The sequence below is a fragment of the Cynara cardunculus genome (genome assembly GCF_001531365.2).
Source record: "Cynara cardunculus var. scolymus isolate 2C chromosome LG 6, CcrdV1, whole genome shotgun sequence".
Classification (NCBI taxonomy): domain Eukaryota; kingdom Viridiplantae; phylum Streptophyta; class Magnoliopsida; order Asterales; family Asteraceae; genus Cynara; species Cynara cardunculus.
In genome coordinates this window covers 17,891,242-17,917,201 of record NC_037533.1, presented here as the reverse complement: position 1 = coordinate 17,917,201, position 25,960 = coordinate 17,891,242, and the positions used below count along the sequence as shown (strand labels likewise).

The window sequence follows — 25,960 nt, the reverse complement described above, 5'->3', positions numbered from 1 at the left end:
TCTCCTCCGCCGGCCTCACCATCGTCGATTCTCTCACGGCGATCTTCATCTCCTCAAATCTCTAAAACAAACCTCGGTTTCTTTGCTTAATTGACTGCAAATAATGAAAGTAAACCATAAGAACATGATCAAATTTTGTAGAAAAAATCGAAATACGGTGAGATTTCGTGTTTTAAGAACCCTGAATATGCATTTGAATTTGAAACCATTGATGTTTCTTCTTGATATTGATCAAATTCATGTGTGAATAAGCTATTTACAAACGAAATTATCTGAAATTTGGGGGTTTATTAATAATGGATCAAGCATCGGAAGCATAAACTCTGATCAGATTCATATCCATAACTGTATTCTGAATCAAAAACTTCACCATTCTAACAACTTCACTAGAATAAACTTGGAATCTCAAATGGGTTTGATTTTATTGAAGAATAAAAGAGAAGGGAATGAACAGAGACGAGACTTTGTTTGAAAATCGGATCATATTAGGATTTTAGAGCCATAGCCATAGCCATGACCATGAAACCCCCTTAATATATATGATCGTCAATCATCATATTAGACCTTTCCCCCTTTCGTTTGAACTGAAGCAATAACTGAATGAAGCTTTCTACCTGAGAAAAAGTAATGGAAACCGGACAGAGAATGTGGTAGTCTTGGTGTTTGATGAAATGACTGACAGAATGTTAGTGAATTGGGTGGTGTTGATTTGGTCTGAAATTGGTTTGAGTTTGGGTGGATTTTATACTAAGATTGCTTCATATGATTCCTCCATTGGAGGCTCACCTAATGCGACCAGACGAAGTCAAATTTAAAAAATAGAGCCAATAAAATAAGTTTGTATTTAACCATTTGGGTTTAATATAAGCATTATCAAAGCTCTCACACCTACGATAATTTTAAACCATTTGTGATTAACAGGGATTGGTCGATACGCATAAGCTGACACAAAAACTCACGATTACAATCATAAGGGTGGTGTCTAATTGGTTTGAGCTTGACTCCAAATGTCAAAAGTATTTGGAGGTCTCAGGTTCAAATCCAAAAAGAAATAAAAATCTCTTGTGGCAACGGAGGTTCAATTGTGGTGACTCCGGTTCATCTGCAAAGCAGGTGGTTGCCTTGGGATTAGTCGGCTCGCATAGTGGGTTGGATATCCAGATTAATTAAAAAAAACTCACAGTTACTCCAAAAAAAAGTTTGTATTCTATGAGGAGGACATTACAGAATTAAATTCTACTGGCTGATGCAGATAAAAATCTCATGTCTTAAATTCTTACCCGTCAACTATATGAATATAAATGATTATAGATGGAGAATGTGTACTTGAATTAAATAAATTTAAAATATATAAAAATTTGATATGTCGTGATTTTACTGATGAGACAGGAATGGTACGTTACGTTTACGTATGTCTAAGGTTTGACACGATATTAGGTGTGGATATGACGAGACTGAATGAGACACAAATACAGATATTCTTGTTCTATCAAAATATGTGGAACGAAAAAAAAGAATGAGATTAAGGGACCGTTTACCTAAACACCTATCTGGTAAGCGTCTATGGTAAAATTCAACACTATCACTTACTTAACAAATGTGATTTTAGTCTACCAAAACGGGATTGTATGCAACAATTTACCCGGTAAGCGCTAACCATGGTAAGAGTCATCGCCCTCACTTACTGGGTAACACTCTAGGTCTTTGTCTTCGCTCTTACCGAGTAAGATTTTTGGTACTTGCCATATTCATCCGACAAGGTAAAGTTATTTGGTAAGCGTTTACCTGAGTAAACATATGATAAACAACTCCTAAATGATTAATTATGAAATTGCCATCATCTGATTTACATGTATGTCGTTAAATTATATAACGTGAGATCTGTTATACCACAAATCATTTTAAACTAAAGGTTAATTTAGGAAATTAGTAATTTTGAATTAAAATTTTAAATAAAGGTTATTTTGGTCATTTTAAATTTTCTCTCTTTTCTCTCTCATCTATCCTTTTATTAACAATACAATCTAAAAGATAAAACTAAGGGGGTGTTTGGGATTGCTTATTTAAAACAACTTATGCTTTTTTGTAAAAGTGCTTATTAACTTATGAGGTATCAAACTGGAGTTTTGTAAAAAGTGTTTGGATTAGCTTATAGCGGTACGAAAAAGCAAAATGACCAAAACACCCCGGTTCATTTGAGGTTATGTACCAGTTGAGGGTTAGAAAAGAAATCAAGCCGTCTCCTCTCCGTGCGTTCCCTTTCTCGTCGCCTCCTTCTCGTCGTCGGCTCTAAACCCTAAACCAGGTCGCCGGCGATTAAAGCATCACCAGGTCGCCGGCGATTAAAGGTTCTTAACCAGCAAGATCGGATGCGATAGCCGGCAACGATGCGAACGAAACCAGCAAGAACGTCGTCTGTGGAAGTCTTGCCGGCAACGATGATGAGATGGATGCGATGAGAAACCAGGGTTAAAAGGGTAATCTGTCAAATAAGTCAAGAGGGTTTAACTTATCAAAAATGACTTATTACCGGTTTGATACCGGTATAAGCACTTTTTTTTTTTTTATCCAAACACTCCAAAATGACTTATTACCGGTTTGGCACCGGTATAAGTCAATAAGTCCGTTTGAAACGCTTTCCCAAACACCCCCTAAATCTAACAAGAATGTTGCTTGATTGGTTTGAGTTTGATTCTAAAGATCAAAAGTACCAGAAGGTCTTAGATTCAAATCTAAGGAGAAATAAAAATCCTCTTTGCGGCTACGGAGGTTCAAATATGATGACTCCGAGCTATCTGCAAAACAGATGGTCGCCCTGGGATTAGTCAGTTCACATAACGAGTTGGATATCCAGGTTAATAAAAAAAAACTAATACATTGTAAACACTGAATAACCTGGCAACTATCAGAAACATTATGATCATCTTGTAAACACAATATAAACATGAAAATACTGGGGGGGGAAACTACAGGATCCTAAAAACATATGTACGAGGATTTGGATATACACTGTAATCATATTTGGACAGCTGCTAAGCATCTTCAATGAACCCATAACCAAAAATATATAGTGTCACAGTGTGAACAACTATCAAATATATTGTTTCAATTAAACAACTTTGACCATCTGCTTTTTACACATTGTAATCACCATGTGAACACAAGGTGACAAATGCCAAGAATAAAAGGCGAAAAACAACTAAAGATATTGTGTAAGGACTTATTATGGGAAATTATGGATTTTTTATTTATGGAGGGAATAAACTAATTAAATATATTTATGAATTGTATTTTTTTATTAACTAATTACTGTTTTAAATTTATTTAATAAATAACATAATTATTTTAAATGAGTGACTCGCATTGGATCTCACGTATCTCATAAATATGGTTCTCATTTAATTAAGCCCTTATATGAATGACTCATATGTGTATATGGTTGGGTTCCGGTGACAGATATAAGAAGTGATCTGTACTATTGGATACACATCTAGGATAAGATGCATCGAGGTGCACCAGATCAATCTCCATATCAAGCGTGATTTATGACTGAGTTTGAGATTAAAGGTGATTAGGATCCAGATCCCTTCTTGCGTTTCTCACACTAACTCTCTTTCTCACATGATTTTTCGCATACACACACACACACACACATATATATATACACACACACGCACAGGGTTAGGTTTCGGTGAGAATTGTAAGAAAAGATCTCTACCATTGTACCAATCCTAATTGAATGTGAACACTATTGAGGTGCATCGAAATGCACTAGATCAATTCTCTTCTAAAGCACAATTCATGGGCGGACATGATACTAAAAGTGATAAATGGTCCAAATCCCTTCTTACGCTTTTCACCGGCATGGACATACCTATAGTGGTGCCACGGGTAGCACATGCCACCCTATCATTCCTCGCCGAAAAGTAAAAAACGTAGTTTCATGAAAGATGCAATCGTATTAATTTCTTGTATACCACCGTATGTATTTTGAAACTACAATGGAAACAAGTGTTCTTTTGCAGAGTTAGTTTGCAAGACTTTTCTTTCACCCCAGACTCAAGTTCGAATCCTGTCAATATCATTTTCTTAGTCAAACGGTGTCATCATTTGCAACATTCTTTCCTACATTAATTTTTTATAGTCAAATGGTATCATCGTTTGTAATTTTTTTTTTTTTTTTTCTATATTTTTTATAATCAAATGTTAACACGGTTTATTTTATATGACCAATAGGAAATTGGTGGGATGGTAGCTTAGGGAGCTATCACACAACTTGAATGGTTCAGGAAATTGGTGGGATGTCGACTAAGGAGCTATCATGGCAACTTCAAATATTCACAAAATTACCATTATTATGTACAAATGACACATTCTGTCCTTGTAGTTTCAAAATTACTGGATGGACAGGTAATCTATAAAAAATGTTCATATTTGGTCTCTCTTGTTAACAACCATTAAATAAGAGTCATTTTTGTTGTTTTATCGGTTTTTTTTTACTTTTTGAACCAAAATCATAAAATCATTTTGATTATGTAAAAGACAAAAAAATCGATAAAAGAACGAAAATATCTCTGATTTAACGGAATTTTTTAACGAAAATCGATTTTATAATTTGGTTCTTGTGGTTTTTAATTGTGTAAATAAAAAAATCGATAAAAAGACAAGAAAAACCCTTATTGAACGAAATCTTTTTAACGGTTGTTAAATGGAGGGATCATATTCAAACTTTTTTTAAAACTATGATGATCATCTTATAATTTTGAAACTGTATGGACAAAAACTGTTATTTTTAACAAACCACAATGACCAGATTTGTAGTCCACTCTTTAATTTAGTTAACACAATATAATATCCAATTCTATGATAAAATAATTGTCTAATGATGTTTTTATATTAATTGAATGAAACAACTTTTGTGCTTTATAAATAATTTGTTTCTATATTTGTTTGTTATATATTTTTTTATTAACCTGAATATCCAACCTGTTATGTTAGTTATGGGTGCTTATGGGTTGGGTTGAAGACATTTGAACAACCCAACCCCATGCTTGTGGTTTGAAAAAATCTTAACCCAAAACAAAGTGCAACCCAACCCAACTCGTACGGGTTGGTCGGCTTGATACTTTGATATATTAAAATATTCTTCTAACCTTGAATATGTTTTTTTTTTACTCATAATTTCTTTTTCATCATCAACCATTTGATACAACTTATACATATTTCTTACGTATATCACATTCAGTTAATTTTCTCAATTTACATATATATGTTCACAGTTACTGAACATATATATGAATGAGTTACATAGAGATATGAATAGATTGAAAATATGTGTATGTGAAAAGCATACATGATAGTGTAATTGTCTAATGTATATATTAATAGAAATTCAACAATCATATTAAATCCAAGAAAAAAAAAAGGATATCGTGTTCATCGGGTTGGGTTGAGTTCAAATAATAGTAATCCAATATCAACCTAATACATACGGTTTGATAATTTTACAACTCGATTAGAAATCGGGTTGTTTCGGGTTGAGTTATTTCTCGTTGGGTTGGATTAGGTTGATCGGGTTGGTCAAGTTATTGAGCACCCCTAATGCCAGCAGACTAATCCTAGGACTACCACCTGTTTTGCGGATAGCTCGCAGTCATCGCATTTGAACCTCTGTGACTACAAGGGGATCTTTATTCATCTTTGGATTTGAACCTAAGACCTCCAGACACTTTTGACCTTTGAAGCTCAAGATCAAACCAATCAAACATTATCCTTGTGGTTTTTTTCATGTTTTTCAACAAAAGAGAATCACTTAACCAATCCATATTTATTATAATAATTAGTTTTATGACAATTAAAGACAAACATACTAAAAAGGATATTATTTTGTCAACATGATCATTAATGAGCAAAATTAGGGTATTTATCAGTTAAAATCCTTGGGATTTAGATGAATCTGATTCGATTCAATGATTCAATTCAATGAATCATTGGATTGAATCAGCTTCATTCATTTAATGTTACTGATGATTATTCATTCGATCAGATTAGATTCATTCAATATTTTATTGTAATTTTCAACCAATCAATCAACCGTTTCAACCAATTATTCATATAGCTTCTTATTTTATTAAAAACCACTGTGTATGAATATCAACTAGAAAATAATATCATAAAAATGTTAATAGTTATATATTACAATTAATTGGATAATAGTTGGATGATAATTTGATTGGATCGGTTCAGTTTTATTGGATTCTGAACTGTCTCTGTAAAACTGGTCGATTCCATTTGGATGTTGAAACTTTTGATGTGATTCGGCTATAGTTGTATATAGGTCGATAAAAAGACCCTAAACACATGTAAATTTGGGCCCCAAAATTTTGGAGGCCCTGTCCAAAATCTCACATTTAACATGCCAAGGGACGGTTCTGGATGGTTTCTGGTGGTGGTTGGCCGACAAAGAAGAGTCTGGGTAGTGGGGGTGACACAAGATACTGAAGAGTAGGAGGTTAACTAGACCCAGATGGAGGGGTTGGGGATGATGGTCCAGTGACCGTGTGTGTTTATATAAGGCTGTGAATGAACCGAATGAAAACGAACATATATTTGTTCATGTTCTTTCATTTAACTTAACCGAACAAACGAAAAAAATGAACAATAAACGAACAAAAATTTTTGTATTCATGTCCGTTTGTATTCGTTTATGTTCATTCGTTAACATGATAAACAAACGTAAACGAACGAACGGGATAAACGAATATAAACGATGAAAAGGTAAAAATTTCAAATAAGACAAAATCATGATAAAATTTAAATCTAAATAAAATTTAAAAAGTTAAAACTTAAATAAATATTATTTAAATTTGAACTAGATAAATAAAAGATTATATATTAAATTTAATATATAAACGAACATAAATATGAACGAACGAAATTCTTGTTCAATATCTGTTCGTTAAATTAAACGAACAAAAATTTTTATTCATGTTCGTTCATTTATTAAATAATCGAACATAAACAAACTTTCCGTCGAAGGGTTCACGAATATTTATATTAATGTTGGATTCATTAATTCATTTACAGGACTATATGTATACATATGATATAATATCTAAAAAATATAATATGATATATAATATATTTTTTATTATTTTAGGAAAAAAACAAAAAATAAGTAAAAGACAAAAATAACCCTCAGACTTGACTAATAAAATAGACTGCTATTTGAAGTAAGGACCAATCACAATGGCTAAATGTGTAATTTAGGAGAGTGCTATTGGCACCCTCTTTCATGTCAGAATCATGTCATTTCAAGCATTGGAAATGTAAAAAGCATACATTGATGTTGATGTGTGTGAGTAAGAAATTCATGATAGGAGTGCATTAAACAATGCATAGGGGTGCATTTAGCCCACCCCGTAATTTACTCTATATAATAACTCTTGATTACATTTTGAGTAAACTTGGGTGTTTGGTCTCTATGGTTTGTCGAAAATAATACTTTTTATCCTTTTAGTTTTAAAATTACTAAATGATCGTCATGGTTTGTATAAAAATATCGTTTTGGTCCCTCTTTCTAACGATCGTTAAAAAGTTTTGTTAAATGAAAGTATTTTTGTTTTTTATCGATCTTTAGTCAATCAAAATCGATTTTATAAATTGGTCTTTGTTATTTTTGATTCGATAAGTGACGAAAAAGAATTGATAGAAAGACAAAATTATCTCTCATGTAACGCTCACTAAATAAAAGGATCAAATCTAGACGTTTTTATAAATTATGATGATCATCTTGTAATTGCAAAAAATATAAGGACCAAAAGTGTTACTTTTGCAAACCATAGGGACTAAACGTGTAGTTTACTCTACGTTTTATAACCAATAAAATAGCATAAAGATAAAAAAATGAAGATTAGGAGTCAAACTTGTAGGCGCATCAAAGTCAACATGAGTTGGCATGAACCAGCGGGAGTTTTGGATAACTCATTGCCGCATGATATTTGAATTTTATATTTATTTAAAATAATTTTATATTTAAATAAATAAAGCATATAAAAAATAATATCTTACATTTAATTTAAAAATAATATTTTAAAGTTTAATTTGTTGTGATTTTAATATGATTGAAAAATAAACATTTAATTTAAAAAAATTATCCGATAAAAATAAATTGGTCAGATTTGGTTTTTTTGAAGTGTATAATATATACGATAAATGCATAAATAAACTTATACATTTTTTTTTACTTTTGGTGAGATTTAAACCCATGACTACTTAGGAGGCCAAAGACTACGATACCACTAGACTAAAGGTTCTTTGACATATCTGAGTATTTTCTTATTTGTAAAATAAGAAGTATAGGTTAAATATTGTTAGGAAATGAGTACAGTTTCGAGAGATCTGGAAACCTTGTATAAAGGCATCGAGCTTTTGTTGATCTTGTTTATTAAACAGCTAACGAGGGGGATCTGCAAGAAACAGAAAAAGCCCCAAGACCCCACCAGGAAGCCTAAACAAAGCAGGATTAGGAGCAGATGAAAATTAACATCAGACTAAAACCAATACGAGAACCAAAGATGGAAGAAGAGTGCTCAAGATCTTTATGTTATACTAGAAGGATACTCGAGCAATGCAGCGAGATATATCTCGATTTGAATGTTTCATTTCATTTTTTTGGTCTATGTCGATGTCATAATACGTATTTATGTGATTTTGAGCAAACAATAATGTTTTTCTTGATAAAATATATATTTGAAGATATCATAAAAATTAAAAATATATAAAAGTTCTCATTTTTTTGTGTAATTTCTTTAATTCAAATTTTTTTTATCATAGTTTAATTTAAATTTAATGACGAAATAATTTATTTTTGGTTTAATAAACTCAATAATTATTCTAATTACATTTTAGATTATATATTTAAAATAATAATTTTATATTGTATTTGATTATATTTATCTACAGTTAGTTACACGAATTCAAACATGGAGTTTAATAAGTTGTTCTTACGCACAATTTACTTATAGTTTTGAATTTTAAGTAATATGCATCAATACACAATATTTCATGTATAAAAAATGATTTTTAATTTTTTTTGTCAAATGCTTTATAATATAGTATAGATTAATTGAATCTCAACCACTTTTTCACGTATATAAATACACATACGTGTTAATGAATCTATCATTTTAAAATATAAACGTACATATACAATTCTTTTGATGTCGGTATTTTATTTAATTCTGTAACGATAAACATATTACTACGTCTAAAGGAGACAAATATGGAGATGGCGGATCGGGGGTTGATGACGACATGACATAATTACAAAATTCAAGATGGATGGCAGCGATAGATTTTTGGCTGTTAGATGGATATGGAAGAACGGCTGTAATTCCATATCTGTATCATTGTGATGTCAGTTCAGATTAAAGTTATTTCAAACAGATAATTACTTAATAGGGGGGGGGGGGGGGGGCGATCATCTGTTCCTTGACTTCAGATTTTGACAAGAATGTGTTTTTGGGCTAAGGTCCGTTGGACTCATTAGGGGGGTAATTTTTAGCCCTACATGATATCAGATATCATACACTGATAAGGGTTATTTTTGTTATCAGATAAATTGAGTGAAATTTGCAAATCATTCTCATTCGTTGCTTTCATACGTAACATACAAATAATTAAATCAGTGTAGATAAAAATATTACTGTATTTTTTACATACTTGAACGAAAAGGAATCCTTAATTACATGCATATGTTTATCTAACACACACACACACACACACATAAATGGGGGGTATCTTCAAATGAGAAGGCAATTAATTTACAAGAAAATGAGAAGCAATATAAACCAGATACTTCATTGAATTTAAAAAAACACCATAAATAAAAAGTGGAAAATATTTTTAAAAATTAAGATAATTACCATTTTAATTTGGATCAAATATTGTGTTAAGAACATAATATATACTATATTATAAAGTATTTGACAAAAACTCTTAGAAACTATTTTTTATGCACGAAGTACTGTTTATTGATGCATGTTACTTAAAATTTATAATTACATGTAAATTGTGCATAAGTACAATTTATTAAAGCTTCATATTTGAATTCGTATAACTAACTGCAGATAAACATAATCAAATATTGGATAAATATCTCATATTAAATATAAAAAATCTARAAYATAATTAGGATAATYATTGAGTTATAAYAGAATAYTTAGTTATTATCTTTATAAAAAATTATATTATTAAACCTAAATTAAATTTCTTTATTACTAAACCTAAATTAAATTATAATTAAAAAAAATTTGAATTAAGAAACACAAGAACTTTTAAAGAGATTAATTTGATACTAATATCGATATATTTTTTTCAAAAATTTATGATATTTTCAAATTTATATTTTATTCAAAAATAAAAACATTATCGTTTTATCAAAACCACATAGAATCGTATCATATCGACATATAAAAAGGAATAAGATGAAACACTGAAATCAACTAATCAAGATGTGTCTCGATGCATTGCACGAGTACCCTTCTAGTTGTAAGAAAAATACTACTTAAATCCATTAAAAATTTCATTATATCTTTTAAATTTATTTATTTTAATTAATTCATAATTTTTATTAAGTTCTGTATAATTCTTTTTCTAGGTACACTTTTGGAAAAAGATCAAAATTTTCATCAAATATCACATGTGATATCTACAATCAATTCATTATTTTTGTCATCATTTATTGGATCTACGTTTTGAATCACATTTGATTAATTTCGTTAAACATATAATCTATTATGTATCACATATGATCCACTATGTAGATTTTTGTACATATCATATATGATATATACTTGTGAGTATAAGTTACGTATTATCACATGTGATAATAGATGTCTGAATATAAGTGACGTATTATCACATGTGATAATATTTGCATCACCAAAAAAAATCTATAAATGTAAATATACATAACCACATATTACTAACAAAAATATCTATAATTATCATTAGGGGTGCTCAAAAACCCGACCAACCATTCCAACTCAACGCGAAATAACTCAACCCAAAACAACCCAATGTCTAATAGAGTTGTAAAATTTTCAAACCGTAAGTATAGGGTTGATATTGGGTTACTATTATTTGAACTCAACCAAACTCGATGAACCCGATATCCATTTATTTCTTGGATTTAATATGATTGTTGAATTTTTATTAATATATACACTAGACAATTACACTATCACGTACGCTATTCATATACACATATTTTCAATCTATTCACATCTCTATATAACTCATTCGTATATATGTTCAGTAACTGTAAACATATATACGTAAATTGAGAAAACTAACTGAATGTGATATATGTAAGAAGTATAGATAAGTTGTATCAAATGATTGATAATGAAAAAGAAATTATGAGTAGAGAAATAACTTATTCAATGTTAGAAAAATATTTTAATGTACCAAAGTATCAACCCGACCAATCTGTACGGTTTGGGTTGGGTTGGGTTAGGTTAAGATTTTACAAACAGCAAGCATTGGGTTGGGTTGTTCAAATGTTTTCAACCCGATCAACCCAACCCATGAGCACCCCTAATTATCATATATGATTGATAAGATCATCGAACAAATTATCATATGTGATAAAAACTTACAATCAAACTCTTACGAGATATAATAAGAAAGTGGAAACTTGTGAAAATGTATATTTATTTTAGGACAAATTAGACACTAGAGTTGTACCAAACCAAACCAAACCAAACCAACCAACATGTATAAGGTCGTTCGTGGTGTAGTCTGGTGTGGTTTGGGGCTAAACCGCAAACTACACTGCATATGCAGTTTGAACATTTTTCGAAACTGTAAAAATCCGCACCGCATATGTCTGAAACTGCAAAAAAGCTACACGGCGAAATGCGGTGTGATTTATATAGATTGTATACAACGCACTTTACATTTAGAATCCAATAATTAACTTTATTGTAAAATAAGTAATAACGTGACCGCAGTGCAAACAAATAAAAAGTTGCATCATATTTTCAAATTAATATTAGATAATTAAAAGTAATCTAGAAAAAACTAAAATATTAATTAAAAAATAGCCTAATTATTATAATACTAAAATGGTACTCGTATAATGCAACGAGATATATATCGATTTTAATGTTTTGTTTTGTTACGTCTCTGTAAATGTTTTAATGCAGATCTTTTTGTGGTTTTGAACAAGGGATAATGTTTTATTTTTTAATAAAATATAAATTTAAAGATATCATAAAAATTCAAAAATAAATATATCAATAATAGTATCAAATAAACTATTTAAAAGTTTTTGTTTTTTGTGTAATTTCTTTAATTCATTCTTTTTATTATAATTTAACTAGAAGGGTACTCGTGCAATTCATCGAAATACATCTTGATTTTAATATTTCATTTTATTCTTTATATTAGTCGATGTTATAGTGTGATCTTATGTGATTTTGAAAAAGCGGTGATGTTTTTTTTAATAAAATATAAATTTGAAGATATCATAAAATTTTGACAAAAATATATCGATATTAGTATCAAATTAACTATTTAAAATTTTATTTTTTGTGTAATTTTTTAATTCAATTTTTTTATTATAATTTAATTCATGTTCAATAACGATAATATAAAGATAATAATTAATTATTTTGTTAGAACTCGAGAATTATCCTAATTATATTTTAAATTTTTTATATTTTAAAGTGAGATGTTTATCTTCTTTTTGATTATTTTTATCCGCAGTTAGTTACACGAATTCAAACATTGAGCTTTAATAAGTTGTWCTTATGCATAATTTACTTGTAATCTTAATTTTAAGTAATATGCATCAATATACAGTACTTCATGCATAAGAATTTGTTTTTAAGAGTTTTTGTAAAATGCTTTATAATATAGTATAGATTTAGGTTTAATAACGAAATAATTTATTTTTGATTTAATAATATATTTTTTATAAGAATAATAATTTAATATATTGTTAGAATCAAATAATATCCTAATTATATTTTAGATTTTATATATTTAAAATGAAATGTTTATCTTGTATTTGACTATATTTATCTGTAGTTAGTTACACGAATTCAAACATGAAACTTTAATAAGTTGTATTTACGCACAATTTATTTGTAATCTTGAATTTCAAGTAATATGCATCAATAAACAGTATAAAAAATGGATTTTAAGAATTTTTGTCAAATGTTTTATAATATAGTATTAATATATATTCGATATAAATTAAGAAATATATAAAATATCTGATATGGTTTGAACCGCTGTTTGATAACGTAAATCTGTAAACCATACTAAACAGTGCGGCTTAATAATAATACAAACCATAAACTGTACCACGAAAATTTTAAACTGTACTTTACAGTGCAATGTGATATGATATTAACGGTTTGGATGAACAACCCTAATTGAATATTGAATATTCTAGAAAACGAATACCAAATTACCAATCAACAAAACAAAAACGTCGAAATCGACCAATTTGGGTACGTTTATTAGGCCCAATGTGTGGATTCCACCTGGCCAATAAACCATCTATCTATAATCCAACCCCTTCACTCTCTTTCCCCTGTTTAACCCCCAAACACTCCGGGGTGCCCCCACCGGAATCGCGAAAACTGTACGGACAAATCCAAATCTCTGGTAAGTGTGAGAGTGTATCTCAAAGTATGTACTTAATTCTCAATCTTTGATTTATAATGATTACGGTTTTTAGATCTAATTACAGTTTGATGTTTAACCATATGAGGATGAATTGTGTAATTTGAGTGTCCTCGCATTTAATGTGTCATTTATGAAGTCATTGATCTATTGTGATTGGGATTTCTGTGAGGATCTTCCTTTTTCTAGATTTGAGCTGTGTAGAGTTGGGTTATAGATTTGATATCATCGTTGTATGGTGGGATTGTTGTTGATTTGTTACGAATCATTCGTTGTGTTGTTAATATCACGTTAGATTTGAAGTTGGAATGGCAATTATTTTGAAATTTTAATTAAGGTTAGCATTTTAGGGAGTGATTGTATTGAATTTAGGTTGCTGTTTGGTAGTTTGTGTTTCTAGTTTGGTGTGTTCTAATCTGTTTGCTAGCATACTGAAAATATGAAAGTGGTATAGCTTTATCTTTGGAAATTTATATAATAGTCAAAGCTGATAGGTGCTTTCACTATTTAGCCATTTTCTAACCCAAATTAGCCAATCCTCTTATGCATATGCATAAGGATTGATTTTGGCAAAAAAGAAAAAGGAAAAAGATTGCTTATTGGCTATATCTGTCAATTTCCTCTTTATCTTTCTTTAGCAGCCAGATGTGGACATGTGGTGTATGATTGTTATATGTAAGTGTAATTTGTGTACTGTGATTGATAATTTTGGGGTTTTGGATTTAATATCCAGATCGATTGATAGATATGGGAATTTATCTAAGTTCACCTAAAACCGATAAGACCTCTGAGGATGGTGAGAATGAGAAACTAAGATATGGAGTGTCATCAATGCAAGGGTGGCGCACATCAATGGAGGACGCTGTAAGTACCTACTCTAGGCTACATCTTAGTTACATAACCTATTGTTCTTGTTGGAGTTCCTTATTTGAAAAGGTTTGATAGGTTGATGTTTATATTTGATTTTGAAGTATAAGCTTTGTGACATAACTAATTTGGGATCTAAGTTTGTTGTTGTTGCAAGCTTTGTGAGGAAAATAGTTCCATTCATCTATTTGATGCTCTATTTTGGTGGCTACGTGTGCTTTTAGGGCCTGTTTATTAACAGCATAATGAGCTTAATGGGACTCGCAACTCATTCGGTTAGCTATACATGACTGTTTGGTATTGGCTTAATGATTTAGAAAGTGGCTTATTCAGTAGCTTTCTAGCGGGAGCTTTATGCATAAAGCCAAGTTTTCTGCAAACTTGCGCCTCTTCATTAAAAAACGCTCCTTCCATTTATGAAAAAATCCCTCCCAATCTATACAGACAGATTAATCTCCACAGTTAGGTTTATCCATATATGACTTAATGGAAAACCAACCAAACAGTCCCTTAACTGAAGATCATGTCCGTTTCATCCATCTAAGAAAACATAGATCAATGGAATTGGTATTTAACAATTTAAGAAAGTATATACTGTTCATCTGTTGAAGGAAGATTGACATGGCAGAAGATGCATGGGGTTACATATTTGGATGACTCCACATCATGCTACGATTCTTGGAGCCGATAGGTTTTGGTCATTATACATCTTGCTATGCTATTTACTTCGCCATTTTGTAAATTTTTCTATATCCCTATATGATACAACCATCAGTTAGTTTTATGCATTGACAAATATTTAACGACTGTAAGGATTACTCTACTTACTGAGCGTTTTATCTGCCTATATGAGGTGTTTGGTAGCATGCTGCTTTACTTGATTTGGACAACTCCACATCTTTCTTTGGTGTTTACGATGGCCATGGAGGTAAGCACATGGATATACATGATACATATATGCATTTGTTTCTTCATTTATATGGGCATTGTGGCTTCATCATTTCTATTGAACGTAACTAACTTCACTACTCAAGTTCACTTTCTTAACTTTCTGTTTGCTGCTATGAGCACTCAATTTTCACTTCTTTTTCTTTTTCCTTTCTTGTTCTTTTGAGTATTTCTGAAATATTTATTATATTGTTTAGGCCTCCAGCCTCTTAGTCTCTTACTACATGGTTTCCATGTTCTACTTTTTCTTTGCTTCAAGTGTTATTTGTCTTTTACATGGTAAAGTTTCTAAATATTAAGATTTCTTTGCCCTTCTAGTAGTGCAGGAGGAGTTTAAGTTTGGCCAATTCAAATTGGAAATGATAAATTTATTTAATAAGAAAAACAATGTATGAGTGATGCATCAAGAGGGAGAAACAAATTTGGTAGGGTTTATGAACATTAAGGATTTCTTTATCCTTCTATTAGGTCAGGAGGAGTTTAAGTTTGGTGAATTCAAATTGGAAATAATAAATTTATTTAATAAGAAAAAACGATGTATGGGTGAAGACAAGTTTGGTAGAGTTTCTGAACATTAATGATTTCTTTATCCTTCTAGTAGGGCAGGAGGATTTTAAGGGCCTGTTTGTTAGCAGCTTAATGAGCTTAATGAGACTTGCATCTTATTCGGTCAGCTATACATGACTGTTGGCTTGATGATATAAGGGGGGAGCTTTATGTAGAAAGCCAAGTTTTTTCCAAACCTGCCCCTCCCAACTAAAAACACGCTCCTTCCATCTATAAAAAACCCTCCCAAACAAAAATGTTACCAAATTTATACAGACAAATTAATCCACACAAACAGCTTTATCCATATGGGATTGAATGGAGAACCTACCAAACAGCCCCTAACTTTGACCAATTCAAATTGGAAATATTAAATTTATTTAATAAGAAAACAATGTATGGATGATGTACCATGAGGGAGAGACAAGCATGTGTAGGTCGACTTTTAATTTTTCTGGGTAAGGAGGTGTAATAGATAAGAATATTCTTATATAGGAAAAGCTGAAATAAAATTATTAGAGGATGGCTGTCAGCCAGCTATGATTAAGGTGTGCGTTCAGACCTAGGATGTTTAAGAAGCATCTCATGACTGCAAAAGAATGTAGATACAGAGAAGATTCCTAGGTTCGGCATACTACAATACAAACATTTATAAGTTTGTGGATTATGAAGAGTGACTTTATTAAAGCTGATTTTGAAACATGAAATGTAGGAGATATTGAGATACACTTAGATGCATTACAAAAATATCTTTAGTTTCAGGTTAATAGTTTTCTTGCTTCAGACCAAACCTTGTGCAGATAACTGATTCACATGACTGGCCTTAACATATTTGATAAAGTGTCTGGTCGATTATGTTTGATGTAGTAGAGAATAATGACTAGTATATTCATCATACAGTTGCTGTTTAGACTCTTTTGGTCTACCATGAACAACTAGAAATAAGAGATTTAGTACTACTTGAACTTTTTCTTTTGAGGCTGTGTATAAAATTCAATATGATTGGCTTTGCATGATGAGTTGACATAATTAAAAATAATTTTCTTCACTTCTCAGTTATGTGTTTCTAAATAAACGAAGCCACTTAAAAAATATGTATGCCTTGAGAATGGAGGTTTATGTTGATAAATATCTCTAGGCATTTGCCTAAGCTATCTAGCGTCTGTAATGCGCTGGGGGTCTTCATGGAAACAACCACTCTGCCCTCTGGGCCGGGGTAGGGATCAGGTCTGCATACAGTGCCGGATCCAGAAAGTCACTGATCGGGGGCACATCTAGGGGTATAAAAATCCAAAGTCGAATAACCCATCTGGAGTTCTGGACCAAATGAGTTTTGGGTTATTCATAAATCCTCACCATTAACGGCTATGAAAAGCACATAATCTAAATAATTTAACAATCATTCCAAAAGAAACACCATTCAAAATCATCCTAAACAACACTAAAATTGTTGACAATTACAACACCATAAACAATGAGTGGGTGGCCTGAAAAAAGTTAGGGGCATGAACAAGAGAAGGTTTTGGACAACACAATTTTTTTGGGGTAAATACGAAATTTGGGGTTTAAAAATATAATTCACAACTTTTTTCACTTTTTGATGGGGGCATGTGCGACCTACCCCTAAAGGGTGCATCCACATACATATAACCCCTCCCAGACTCCACCTCCGGTGGGGTCATACTGCGCTCATTTGGTTATCAAGCATCTGTGATGAGCTATGCTGACATCCTGTCCTCACTAAGCTTGTTAGCTTGCAGGTCAGGCAGTCTCTAAGTTCTGTGCCAAGTATCTTCACCACCAAGTGCTCAAGCAGGAAGATTATTCTGCTGGTGATATTGGAAATGCTGCCCAGAAATCTTTTCTCAGGTTACTCTTTTATAAGTTATTTATTTGTTCAGCAAGGGGCAAGGGCCTGTTTGTTAACAGTTTAATGAGCTTAATGGGACTCACAGCTTATTCGGTCAGCTATACATGATTGTTTCTTAGTGGCTTAATGATATAGGAAGTGGCTTATTCAGTAAGCTTTTAGGGGGAGTTCTATGCAGAAAGCCAAGTTTTTTTCTTCTTCTAAACTTGCCCTTTCAATCGAAAAACATGCTCCTTTCATCTATGAAAAACTCCTCCTAATCTATACAGACAAATTAATCCACACATTTAGCTTTATCCATGCAGGACTTAATGGAAAACCGACAAAACAGCCCTATACTCATTAATGCCAGTAGGTGTTTAGTGTGTTGTCTATCATCTGAACACATTTGTATCTTTATGTAGAATGGATGAGATGATGTGTGGACAACGTGGCTGGAGAGAGTTAGCTATACTGGGAAATAAAATGGATCAATTCAGCGGCATGATAGAAGGACTAATTTGGTCACCCAGGGGTAGCGATTTAAAAGGTCTAAATGATAATTGGTCTACTGAGGAGGTACTTTCTTTGCATGCACCAAGTAATCGATTGTTTCTGCTTTTTCCAATATCAGTTCCAACGATAAAGAGAAATCTCATGTGGGAATATATTGTTGTTTTCATGCCAGATACTAAGGGCCCGTTTGGATTGATCGAATGTTTTTTAGGGATTTGGGTTTCGTGGAAGGATTTGGATCTTTAGTGTGTTTGGTTTATAGGATTTGGAATGGAATTGAATTCCATTCTTTATAAATAATTTATAAAAAAATAATAAAAATTATTAAATTATCTTTTTATTAATTGTTTGTTACAAAACAGGTGCTTTTAACATATTTAAAACATTATTACAAACAAATCCTATGAAATACCACGAAATACCAACTACCCCCATGAGATTTCTAAATCCCATGTTTGTGGGATTTCAATGAAATCCCGGGATTTCAAATCCAAGCATTCCTTCAAACCAAAAACATGATTGGAATGGAATTCAATTCCATATCCCTCCAAATCCTATCAAATCCTGCAAACCAAACGGGACCCGAGAGTCCAGAAGTGTATCATTAAAACTTGAAAGTTATATCCTCAAACTGTATAGTCATGAAAGGGAATTGAACTAGTTTTGATCATCATATTATTGGTAGCATGAAGCATCTACACCTCTCACAGTTCTGTTGACGATTGATATAGGGCCCACATTCTAATTACGATGGGCCAACATGTGGTAGCACAGCTTGTGTCGCGATCATCCGCAATAACCAACTTGTTGTAGCAAATGCTGGTGATTCTCGTTGTGTGATATCTCGGAAGGGTCAGGTAATGCTGTTTATATGACCATTTTGAAAATATGCACCATCTTAGATAAAGATTCTGTTGGCCCTATGCCAGTTTCACTCATGAATGTGGAATTTAATCTTTTTTATACAGGCATATAATTTGTCAAAAGACCATAAACCTGATCTTGAGGCTGAGAGAGAAAGGATATATAAGGCGGGAGGTTATATTCATTATGGCCGAGTTAACGGGAGTCTAAACTTGGCTCGGGCTATTGGTATTTCTCGGTTGTTTATTTTCTTATCATCATTTATGTGAACATAGCTCTTTTCATCCCTATCACCATCATTGGTTTCTACTTTATCAAAATTTCAGGTGACATGGAGCTGAAAAGAGATAAAACACTACCCCCTGAAAAGCAAATTCTAACCGCAAATCCCGATATAAACACAGTATGTTGAACCATTTACATTGGCACTTTGTAGACTTATGATGCATTTGTAGCATCATAAGTTGCTTGTATTCATTAGAAGACGCAAACCGCAAAACAATATGTATTGTTTTGGTTACCGTGGGTGCCTGGGCTAGCTTGCGCACACCTCGAGTAATCCCTTGGGCCCTAAAGATAACACCTTGGAAAATCCCTTAGGGTGCGTTTGGTACACTGGACAAAACAAAATAGAACAGGGATCACTATTCCATGTTTGGCAGGACTCTTATGTGGAACACGTAAGGACTTTTATGTGGAACAAAGTGGAACATGCATGTTCCACCCCCACCCCATGGAACAAGGTGGAACATACCTATATTTTACCAATATAACTTCAAAATAAAAGATAATTCTCTTCTAAAACATGAAACACACTTCCCTCTTTACATGTGATTCATTCTTTAAATTTTATGTATTGTATTTTATGCTCTTTAAACTTTCACTTTACTTTCCTTAAAATATTATCTTTATATGGTTTCTATATTTTGATTAATTTATGTAATTTGTTAAATAATTAATAATAAAAAATAATATAGAAAAGGTATAAAATAAAAATTGGAAACACTACATAAAGTTTTTATTTTGGTGTTATTTTAATCGTCTTGATGAAAACTTTCTAATGATATATTTTATTATAAAAATATTTATATTATTATAATTTAATAAATTACATAAGTTAATCAAAATATATAAAAGATATAAACAACTCATTAGAGGTGAATTAGTCATTTTATCTGTTATGTCATGTCCAATTCGGTCTTACCAAACGTTGAACAAATGTTATGTTCTGTCCATCCTATTCCGTTCTGTCCTGCCTGGATACCATATACACCCTAGTGGCCCTGAGGTGACTTGAACTGCGACCAATGGGGAGGAGTCCCAACGCTTAGTCTTTATTTGTCTGTTGAACTGACCCTCAAGGTTTAAAAATATGATATTTGCTTATGACATGGTAATGATTGTGTTTATGGAATCAACCTCTTTACCCTTGAGGCAAAGGAAAGATTGTGTACATTGACTTACACTTGTCGACCAGAAACGGACCTAGAAATTTTCTAGAAATTTTCAAGTGGTAGCAGCATTTGCCTATAAAAACAAAGCTATGAATATTGCTTGCAAAATCATCATTGGTCTGTTGGTTAGTTTCTTGCTTCTTGTATATGAGGTCTTGTGTTCGAGCCTTTTATCCCAAATATTTTCAGGAACACGATAAACTTGAAATAAAAAGTTAAAAACTAAGAAAATGAGACAGGGGATTTGAACCCGCACCTGGAAGGGGAGAAAAGACCGTGCAAAACCAACTTTACCATGAGAAACTTGTGTTATTATTGTAGTTTCAAAGAATATAAGGTTACCATGAGAAACTTGTGTTATTATTGTAGGGGTCCCCCCCTGCCCCCTACCTCATTACGCATGGACCCCACTACGCTTGAAATTTACTGGTTTCATTTGGTTTGGTTATACTACTGATTCTGGCTCTCGATAACATGAGTTGCTTTTTCCTTTCTCTCTTCCTCCAATTAGGTTGAGCTTTGCGAGGATGACGATTTTCTCGTTCTTGCTTGCGATGGAATATGGTAGTTTTTATTTTATTTCATATATTTTGATATTTTATAGTCTATAATTTTGTAGCTAAAGTAGTGAAAGGTAGAAGAGACGGATGCAACTTCCTCCATTGCTCTAGCCTAAAACTACTTGTGCAAGGAAAATACCGTCAAGTATGTGTCCTTCGTTAAAATGCGTTGGCATTAACATTTAGGTTCGAGTCATTTTAAGCATTCAAATGGGTCCGTTGGTCCGAAAAGAAATCAATGGGACCAACAAAATGGAGAACACAGGAAAACAATATTTGTTTTAAGGTTATAAATGGTGCAGACGGAGGCAGTTCTTGACTTCTTGGATCATATTAATTGCTAAAAGATTACTTTTTAGGTATATTGAACTTCTGTTTCCTTCACCTCACTATCTAGCAGATGTTTTGATCCCTCAAATTTGTACACCACCCCTCTTAACAACAAAAACTCAAATTTTACTCATTTTATCCCAATTTGGCATGTATTACCGTCGGGGGCTTAATCATTTGAGAACTCTAAAATTTGTGAGATCCGTGAGAACTTTTATCTTAAGGTTTTGTTTCACATGATCTTTTTCATGTATTATATTTATTGTATTGATTAACATATATTTGTTTCACAATGTGTTTGTTTCAATTTTCATATGTGTTCGGTTCACAATGTGAAACTTTCTTATGTGTATTTTTTGTTTCACAAACACGCCAAAAAGGTTCATATTGTGAACGAGTACTTGTGAAACAAATACATTGTGAGACAAATATATGTTAACCACTACATTAAATTCTAGCCATAGATGAAAAAAAAAATCATATGAAATAGCACATGATGCACAATTCTCTGAGATCTCACAGTTTAGGGAGTTCTCGAAAGATAGTCCTCCCGTTCCCATCCTAAAACATATAAGCTAGCTTTTTGAAAAAGCTACTTCCAAGTAGTGCTTCAATAAGTTCAAGTGGGGTTTTCCGTCTTTTTTCCAATTATGCCCCTTATATTTTCCCAATTAATTTTTCAGCATGTCATTTTAGATCATTTTACATTGAGGTATTGCTATATACACCCCTATTTATGTTATGATCAGGTCAAATCATGCATTGAAAATGTAAAAAGAGTCTTGATGTTGATGTGTGTGAGGGGAAAAAATTAGTAGGTAGGGGTGAGTTTAGCAATATATAGAGGTGCATTTATCCTACCCTTTTATATTGTCATCTAGCTACTAGTTTATCTGCTAGCTCAGCTAGCAGCTAGCCATTAGCCAACAACTACTTTTTCAGCAAAGAGCTAGCTTGTCAGCTAGTTTGGCAAACATACCTTAGACGTGCACTTCGGGTCCAATGATATTGTTTTATTTACATTTTGTTATGTGTTACTCTACAATGACATCCCCAAAGGTCTAATCGAACAGAAAACCCAGGTGTCATTGGTCGGAAAGTACATGTAATGCTTAAAGCTTTTCTTATGCAGGGATTGCATGTCGAGCCAACAATTGGTAGACTTTGTTCGGGAACAACTGAAAACTGTAAGTTCATTAACACGTACTCGTAATCTCATGGATATGTTGGCTATGTTTGGCTAAGAAGCTAGTTGAAAAGTTGGTTGTTGGCTAATAACTAATAAGCTAGCTGAGAAGCAGGGCCAGCCCAATCTTTTGGAGGCCCTGGTTCACCCATACTAAAACTATAGATCGTCTTAAATGAGTAATAAACAAAAATAAAATATTAAATTTCATGTCATATTAAAAGTCGCAAAAGTGAGAAGAATGTCAAAGAGTCAATTTTGTTTTTGATCAACAAAAACCAAGATTTAACATGTTAATAGACGGCCCATGGCCTTGCTGAAAAGCTGCCTGTTGGCCAATAAGCTAGCTGATAAACTAGTCATGTTTAGTAAAAACCAGCTGATAAAGCTAGATGACCATGTAAAATGACCTCAAAGGATATGTTGGAAAATTAATTTGGAAAATGCTAGGGGCATAAAAGCTTGTTGAAAAGCTGGCTGTTGGAAAAAAAAGTTAGCTGAAAAGCTGGCTGTTGGCTAAAAAACTAGATGGAAAGCTGGTTGTTGGCTAATAAGCTAGTTGATAAATTAATCATGCTTAGTAAAAACCAACTGATAAGCTAGATCACTATGTAAAATGACCTCGAAGGACGTGTTGAAAAATTAATTAGGAAAATAGAGGACATAATTGGAAAACGAAAGAAAAAATCCCGTGTAGCTTATTAAATCTCTACTTCAAGTAGCATTTGATATCTAACGAAGTGGGCATTTTTCAATATGGTCACCAAACATGGCCGTTGTCTTGTTGATGAACTGAAGCAGCTATGAATGTAGGAAAGCAAGCTCTCGGCGGTCTGTGAGAAGGTATTTGACCGTTGTTTGGCACCCACCTCTGGTGGCGAAGGGTGCGACAATATGACCATGATCTTGGTCCAGTTCAAGAAACCCGAATCACATCCTTCCACTTCACATCCATCGGATTCATCCAACGACCAAGAAGTACCCGGATCAAACTAATCCCTTTTCATCTCAATGAATCACGATCATGTGAGAAATTTTCATCTTTGGGAGAACCGAGAAAAAAAGGGGAAAGGTGCCTTAATATTGTGTGAATGTTACGTTATATTCTGTACAGGTTGTAACCTTCAAATGTTACAATTATACTGTACAATATATATATATATATATATATATATTTATTTATATATTATATCGGTCACATTTCACACGATATAAAGGTACCTTCACCTTTTCTAAGCTTTTCACGATCTCAACATCGTTTTTGTAAATGCTGAAAGGTTTTGTGTTCATGGCTGCTTGCATCAAATACAATACAGATTGCCGAATGCTGTTTAAGTGTGGATTTCGACCATTCTGGTGCAGCTCTGAATTGTACGTTATGCTTTGGAAGTGGTAACTTGAATTTGGTCGTTTTCAGGATCGAAAATGGCGATAACCCGAATGCGGGTTGTGTCGAATTTGTTACTGAATCATACTTGATTATATTTACTTTCATAGGAACCATAGTTGTCTGTATACAAAATGGTGTTTTGATCCTTTTAATTGGTACCTAATGCATCATCACTTGTATAATACACAATATGCAATCATTCCTAACCTTAATCTTAAGCTTCTGTTTTTCGTTTATCGATGAATCCGTTTTCGGCAAATGTAAATTCCTGTAAATCGATACCAAATCAAACTAAACAAACCCTTTTTATATCTCGGTCGGAGGGTGGGATGTGCGTAGAGATGCACAAGGATCGGGCCTTCCAAGCCCATGTTTAGTTAGTAAAGAAAAAGGCTGAAGGAGGGTCGGGCTAGGCTTTGGGGTTGAAAATGGCCCAATCAGACTTTTTTCGGGTTTAACCTTGCTTTTTCATACCAGGGATTTTTGGATTGGGCATTCCCCCAAAATTTTGGCTTAATCGGGCTTTGACGCTTGGCCAGGACTAGACTTCGGGCTAACTAAGCTCGGACTTTAAACTCAGGATTTTTTGTGCATTTCTAATGGAGATGCACAAAAGGTCCGAAAGTCGCTTGGTTCGGTCTAAGCTTTTGGGCCCGATTAAGTAAAGGATTTCAAGTATATTTTACATGATCTCACGGGTCTTGTGAAAATAACTTGATGTTATATTATCCCAAGTCTCTCTCTCTATATATATATAGAGGGAGGTTCAGGGGAAAATCCGTACAAAATGAAAAACCGAAAAACACCATGATAAGTTGATAACTATTCATGTGAACGATATACACATGTCCATACAAGTAATTGAAGTTGTTTCTTGGTTTCTATGCATGTTATGTAGATGCGCATACTAAATAAATTACTTATATGCATATGTGTTTAACGTACAGATGGATGGTTATCAGGTTGTTTCTAGGTTTTAATTTTTTGCGGTTTTTCCATGAACCTGACTACACGTGCGCGTGTGTGCGCGCACACACACATATACACACATGTAAAAATTAATATCCAGTATTTTGGAAGTTAAAACTGATTAATTGGAGTTATAAATCGTTAAGTGGGTGTTTTCGTAACTGGTGTGTTACAAAAAGGATAATACATTTTAATAAAAAAAAAAATAAGGTGTTTTATCTTGGATTTTCTATGCTTAATCAACTTATAATCTTGACTTTGAATGATATGCATTAACAAAAGGTACTTGATACATAAAAAGTGGTTTTTAAGAGTTTAATCTAAATATTTTATAATATAATATAAATATATATTAATTAACGACATTAAATATCTAAAGAATTATTTTTAAGACTCTAATTAAATGTTTTATAATATACTAGAAGGGTACCTGTGCAACGCAGCGAGATCAATCTTCATTTTAATGTTTAACTTTTATTTTTTGTCTATATCGATATAATACGATTTTATGTGATTTTGTGAAAACAATAATGTTTTTATTTTTGAATGAAATATGAATTTAAAGATAGCATAAAAATTTGAAAAAAAAAAAAATTTTAATATTAGTATCAAATTAACTATTTAATAGTTCTTTTTTTTTTATGTAACTTCTTCAATTCAAGTTTTTATTATAATTTAATTTAGATTTAATAACAAAGTAATTTATTTTTGGTTTAATAGTATAATTTAAGATAATAATTAAACATTATGTTAGAACTTAATGATTATCTTAATTATGTT

General features: G+C 32.2%; 2 protein-coding genes across 3 annotated transcripts in view; one reads left to right on the top strand and one right to left on the bottom strand.

Moving 5' to 3' along the window:
• LOC112514594 (shikimate O-hydroxycinnamoyltransferase-like) overlaps nucleotides 1–709 on the bottom strand; it is a 2,294-nt gene extending 1,585 nt beyond the window's left edge. The window contains exons 1-2 of the mRNA XM_025121158.1: nucleotides 615–709; nucleotides 1–94 (exon numbers count right to left, since the gene is read on the bottom strand). The exon at nucleotides 1–94 is cut by the window's left edge and continues 1,585 nt beyond it. Of these exons, the coding sequence (XP_024976926.1) occupies nucleotides 1–49 (49 nt within the window). The 5' untranslated portion in view covers nucleotides 50–94; nucleotides 615–709. The remainder of the gene's footprint in view (nucleotides 95–614) is intronic.
• Nucleotides 710–13,599: 12,890 nt separating this feature from the next.
• Nucleotides 13,600–24,449, top strand: LOC112514621 (probable protein phosphatase 2C 58). Of its 2 annotated transcripts, XM_025121195.1 has the most exons (12): nucleotides 13,600–13,683; nucleotides 14,435–14,565; nucleotides 15,433–15,496; nucleotides 17,823–17,931; nucleotides 18,337–18,490; nucleotides 19,159–19,284; nucleotides 19,396–19,519; nucleotides 19,618–19,694; nucleotides 21,257–21,309; nucleotides 22,768–22,822; nucleotides 23,635–23,847; nucleotides 24,138–24,449. In XM_025121195.1, the coding sequence occupies exons 2-11, from the start codon at nucleotides 14,449–14,451 to the stop codon at nucleotides 23,815–23,817; spliced, it is 1,062 nt and encodes a 353-aa protein (XP_024976963.1). In that variant the 5' UTR covers nucleotides 13,600–13,683; nucleotides 14,435–14,448; the 3' UTR covers nucleotides 23,818–23,847; nucleotides 24,138–24,449. The 2 variants fall into 2 exon arrangements, with proteins under 2 accessions (XP_024976963.1, XP_024976964.1); XM_025121196.1 differs by lacking the exon at nucleotides 13,600–13,683 and having other exon boundaries at nucleotides 14,449–14,565; nucleotides 24,099–24,449.
• Nucleotides 24,450–25,960: the final 1,511 nt, after the last annotated feature.